General features: G+C 35.0%; 1 protein-coding gene across 1 annotated transcript in view; it reads right to left on the bottom strand.

The window, feature by feature from the left end:
• Positions 1-1,917: 1,917 nt before the first annotated feature.
• The window catches only part of LOC106664682 (meteorin-like protein), a 32,807-nt gene continuing 28,724 nt past the window's right edge, over positions 1,918-6,000 (bottom strand). The window contains exon 5 of the mRNA XM_024224755.1: positions 1,918-3,640. Within this exon, the coding sequence (XP_024080523.1) occupies positions 3,324-3,640 (317 nt within the window). The 3' untranslated portion in view covers positions 1,918-3,323. The remainder of the gene's footprint in view (positions 3,641-6,000) is intronic.

Raw genomic sequence — 6,000 nt, 5'->3', positions numbered from 1 at the left:
TATAGAAAGAATCTGGGGGAATTTTGAGCTGAGTTGTAAGTGTGAGCGATCAGGTTGGATCAGGTTAGGAAGTAAAACCGACTATTCATTAAAATTATCCAGTCAAAATTCTTGAGACAAACCATTCCAGGAGAACTATGATATTTTGTATCTAATAATCTGTAGCTCTTTTTTTGGTAGGAAGCCGATGTTTTGGTAATTTAAAACTTTGTGTCATGACTATAGGAAAATGATGTCAACCTTGGTCTGTAGAAATGTGTAGAGATTAGTGACCGTTAATCGATAGTTATTCAGATATCGTGAAATGCGGTCGGGTGTGATGTAGGTTTCAGAAAAACATTTTCTTTATCGTGCCAACGTTTCGATCTTTTATTGAGATCATCTTCAGGGCTCAAAGTGTTTGTCTTCTGTGTAATTGTGCCATCCTTGCGTGTCGTGTTGAGAGTGCTCCTTTTGGTTAGGTTTAGGAACCATTTGTTTGTGTTAGAAGGTGTTTGTTTGTTGATTAAGTTATTTAATTTTTTGATGTGTTTATTTTTAATTTGGTCAAAGTGGGCGTTGTATGCATCTTTTTGATGTGTGTAAAATTCTTTTAAAATGTCTGTAGGTATTATGTTGGCGGCATTGAGTTTTAATTGGTGTAATTTTTGTGTTAATGACTTGATGTTTTTGAAGCTCGTGGTGATTTCTATGTTTAAAATGTTTCGTTTGAAATTTACTGTGGCTTTACGTATGTCGTTAATTCTGGTGTTTGGCTGTGTTAGTGTGGCATTTGTGAAATTGAAATTGTTCTTGATGTGAGTAGGAAATACAATGGGTGGTCTGCATTTCAGCAAAAAAGTTCTCTGATTGATGGCCGATGCGAGTTTCTTCTCATTGTTGGCGATGTTCTTCAGAATACTTTTAGCTGCGTGTCCGTATGTAGTTGAAATTTGTTCATAGAAACTGGCACTCTGAACACGACACGCAAGGATGGCACAATTACACAGAAGACAAACACTTTGAGCCCTGAAGATGATCTCAATAAAAGATCGAAACGTTGCCACGATAAAGAAAATGTTTTTCTGAAACCTACATCACACCCGACCGCATCTCACGATATCTGAATAACTTGGTCTGTATAATATAATTAGGGGTGAACGAGGGGAGGTGATAGACATCACAGAACTAATGTTGCTGGGCTTCAATTGTATCATACTGTCGAATACTCCAGGCAAGCTAAACTTGTAACAGGGCTGTACACAGGTAAAAACAGCTTGGATTAACATGGATGTGAGTATTAGAGATGAGATTAGGCCAAATTTCAGATTATATTTCGCGTTGTGGATCCTAGCCTTGCTAGTGGGGATGAGTGAAAAGAGTTGAAAATTAAACCAAAATATTTTGATTTATTTACAATTTCAAAGGGAGAACAATTGGAATATCAGCGCTCTTTAGCATCATGCTCTGAAAGACCGTAATTTTCTACTTTCTATGACTGGAAAGATTCCAGTTAGGATAAGACATTCATGTTTTTTTTATATTGATTATTATAGGTACGAAGAAGAAACTCACGAAGAAAAATACAGCATGGATTTCGTATTCGAATAGTCGGGGAGATTATCGAGAAAAGAAGAGAACAATAATGGGCTTAAGGTACAACCCTGCCTTATCCCAGAATTCAACTCTCTCAAGCTAAAAATCCCCTCACCTCTAACGGCAGATCTGGAATGTAAGAAGAATGATATTAATATTAAAAGGTTTTTTTACTGAAAATGGTTACTCTCTATTGTCGAATATATTTTCCTGAAGCCTGCCTGGAACTGCTATGGCAATGGACCAACTCCTCGACTACGTAGGTAGTTTCTGGTATCATCACTGTAGAAGTTGTAGGATTGTTGGATAAACAAAAACAATAATTGAATGTCTTAACATTTAATTACAAAATAAATTTCAATCGTAACTTTCTCTTTTTTAACATAATATTTACAAAATATCACATTTTTCTTTTTTAAATTTCATAATACATTCTACAAACTACATATGGCCTCTTCTACATTTTTTATACTTTCATATATTTTCTTTTTAAACAAAACTATGTTTAAACAAGCTTAACATTAGAAATCTACGTTTAGAAAATAAAAATTGTCCATTTTGCTACCGATAAACAAAAGAGATTATTTACAATAAATTTTCTTTATATGAGATCAACAAATTATAAAAACATTGGTAGCTCTTTTAGTTTTATATTTACAGTATTTATAACGCACAAGCTTTTAAAGAAAAGTTTGTGCTTAACAAGAAATTAAAATCTAAATTACAAAAAAAAAAGATATGTGCAAAATAATATACACAAGGTGATTATAGTGCGCGTAGGAAAAAAAAAATGGTGTGGTTTTCGTATTTGTTTATAAAAGGTGAAATGGTCGCTACATTTCGCTTTATTTGCTTAAATATATAAAAAAAATTGTTTCCTTTTCGAAAAAACGCGGAAAAGTGTGGATCGTATGAAGGCTGAACGGGAGCACTAGAAAGCACCAAAGACACTGCTTTTTGTCAAACTGAAAGTTTGCATAAAAACAAACAACATAATTTGGCACTGGGAATTCACAAATGTACAAAAACAAGGAAGCTTATATAAACAAAAAACACATTAGTACGTTAAAAAACGAAAGCCTATTGTAAAGTAGAAAAATCTAAGCGAGGAAGATAAAAAAAGCGTCTAGCACAAAGTGGAGTACAAAGCAAGCCAAAGAAGAACGTGAAAGTCTATAAACATTAAATAATAATTTTTTTAATAATTTGATTATTGCACTTTTTTCTTTTAAATATCAAGACCATTATTTACAATCTTTTATACAATTATTTTACATAATTTTTATCATGGAGTTTTATTGCACAGTCTATTAGTTGCGATTGTTAAGTACATATAAAATTGTAAAAGATTGTTGATGCTTACTATAACAGATAAATTTGATAAAATATTCTTAAACAACTCAAATTTTTTTCAAGACTTGAAACGACATTTGCTAAGGTTTATGTCATTGTATAAATCTGATAGAAAGTGCTTAGGAATGAATAATTTATATATTTCCTTAGATTTTTTTTTAAATAGACCAAGTATGATTTTTCAGAAATAAAAACTGATAACCTTATAAAAATATATAATATAAAATAAATTGTTGAAAGAAACGCTTGTTGAGGGGAGGACTCGAGGGCGTTTTTGAAAATTCGAATGTATTGAGTTCGCTCTTGACTAAGCGAGGAACCCTGGAAAGGGCAGTGACTATATTGGTCTAGTTGGTTAAACTAGACAGTGAATAGACTAGTTGGTGAAAGGATGGCTAACTGGACAGCACGCAATGGGCCGAATCCATGATATTTGCCTCCCTGACGACGTCCTTCCACTCAGAGAGCCGTGGCGCGCAGCTGAGCACGAGCTGGCCCAGTTTCCTCCTCGCCATGATGACCATCTCGCCTCCTCCGTGTTGAGCACCGCAGTGACGACCGACCTGGACGACTTCCTTGTCGGCACCGTCGTCGTACACCTCGTTCTCGCCCCAGGGCGACCACCGCCGGAGGGTCTTGGTCACTTTGACTGTGATCTCGGAAACGTCGGTGTCCTCGATCGGTTCCACCCTCTGGATCATGCCTCTCACCACTGAAACAAAGCAAAAACACGTTAAAGACATCATATACGTATTTCCTGATCCGTTTTGGCTGAAAAGCAACAACAGATCAAACAGGAACATTTGCTTATGGTAAAAAGAGATCTCGGTCAGGTCTGCTTAGGTAGTTAAACCAGAGTTCAATTATATAAATCATGAACATATGACTAAGCAGATCATTGTGAGCTTCCTATTCTAAACTTTTGGCCTATTATGTGGGTCATTTGACATACAATAGTGATAAGAAAATGTAAATAATATTTAGTGATTCCATGACACTGTTCTAGAGTGAGAAATCTTGCTATATGCTTGCTATCCTTTGTGCTTAGGGTTATCTTAGTGTTTCTTTGAACACGTATCATTTTGGTTTATTAAATTGTAAAATTGGACTGTATGATTTAAGAAGAACGTTTAATGCCATTCGTCATCGGTACGGTACTTAAGATTTATAAAAACTTGACAAATAATCAATAAGTTGTAATGATAATGTCTCAGGGTGGAAAAATTTTGATTCCGGGTCTTTTAAAACTGATCGATTATGTATAATTACTCGAGATAAAGACAGGATTGATTAAGCAGGATGAAAAGAGGAATATAAAGCTTAAGCACTAGGAGAATTTACAATGGAGGTTGGGAAAAAACTCGTACTTGTCATGGAACTGAGATGTTTTCCGCTTTGGGTCAAATTAAAATAAAATTGTTCAATGAATAAAGTCGCACTGAGGTTTGAGAGCGCAGCAAAGTATTAGATTTGGTTTCGAATTTTGTAGAAATGGGAAGGAGGATTAGTATTTTGCCTCTCCCTGCTTATAACCTTGATTTGCGCAATCTGCTTAGGGACGTTTTTAGTCAGTTCCTAAATATTGGTTCAAAGAAAAATTTAAAGTGTAAAAATAATAATTTTTTTCCCTCCAATTTTATTTTAATTTATTAACTAATAAATAAACTATTTTCAAGCAGAGTTGGTCAAAACTTTATACTAGAAAGTAAAATAAAAATCTTTCTAGACAATCCTAAATAGGATGATTGTGTTAATCATTTTCATATCCGGTTTTTCTATATATAATCCAGTTTATAATCTGACTTAATTTCATAAATGTTAAGTAAAGAATGTTACAACAGTGAGGGAAGAGGAAATAAAAATCTGTTTGAAACAGGAAATTTTGGCTGATCGGGATGGCCAGGGGTAATCAGCGATGACAAAATCTTTGTCCATCCATTAAAGCAATCAAAGTGTAGATTTCAATAAGAAAATCTGTTGATTTACTATGTTCAAATAGATTCCCAAATGGACGATGTTGTTACATAGCTTCTTCCTCATTTTGGCAATAGAATATTAACCATTTTTGTAGGTAGGGCGTTTCTGGTAGTTTTTCTGGAACTCTAATTTTTGGTCTGTCAGATCCACCACTGAAGAAGGCGAAACGCCATAAAACTAAGAAGCAAGCTATAGGTCAAAATATGTTTTAATAATTATCACACTCTGGGAAAGTTGCAATGTGAAAATTGTGAAAAGTCGTGTAGAAAAGTTTGAGAAGATGAAAATTTTATTTTTTTCCCCCACTGCTGTAGACTATTTTTCATTGCCATGGTAGAAAGTGGAAGAGGTCTCAGTTTAATACGTGTCATATGTACAAGATTTTTTTAAAAATTGTGGTTTTCTGTTAGCTATTGTGTCAATAATCTCATTTTAGTTTTAATTAAACAAAGTGCAGCGTTAACAATCTTCGCCCTCCAGAAATCGCTGTCGCGCTGTCTCTGATTTGCCCGAGCGAGCAGTTTTGCATTCGTATTGTTATGCTGTTTGTTATTGAGGGTGTGCCGGCTATGCTGGAGGGGGCTCGGGTCATGGGCCCGGCATAGGATGTTATTGCGGGCCCCTCGGCAATTTATCAACCCACACCCGGTCTGGCGCACTTACCGGCAACGAGCCGGTACCGGGTCCGATACCAATTTCCACATCACATACCAGAGCACTTATCGAGATCCTTCCTATTCTATTATAACTATTAAAATAATAACTCCAGCCCTCGGTCCAACTCGGACCTGAATAACATTTGAATAAATCACTTTTGTTACGACGCTCTTTCGGCTCTTGATTCGAAAAATATATATATTTAGACAAACCTGGGTTTAAAAGGGCCAAAAATTCCAAAACGAACAGAACCAGTAAGTACAAAAAAAATGGAAGTATAAAAACTACAAACTGCATGTACAATCTCAGTTTTGATCAGAAAAACACAAAAAATAACAATTAAAACCATTAATATGCCAAAATAGTATAAAAGTGAACAAAACACCATACTTTTTGGCCATTTAAAGACCCTGCAAACATAAGCCTAACGAGCTGACG

The sequence above is a fragment of the Cimex lectularius genome, unplaced genomic scaffold (assembly GCF_000648675.2).
Source record: "Cimex lectularius strain Harlan isolate CLEC.00 unplaced genomic scaffold, Clec_2.1 scaffold22, whole genome shotgun sequence".
Classification (NCBI taxonomy): Eukaryota; Metazoa; Arthropoda; class Insecta; order Hemiptera; family Cimicidae; genus Cimex; species Cimex lectularius.
The sequence above is the reverse complement of the archived record's forward strand: the minus strand, read 5'-3'. Positions and strand labels throughout refer to the sequence as shown.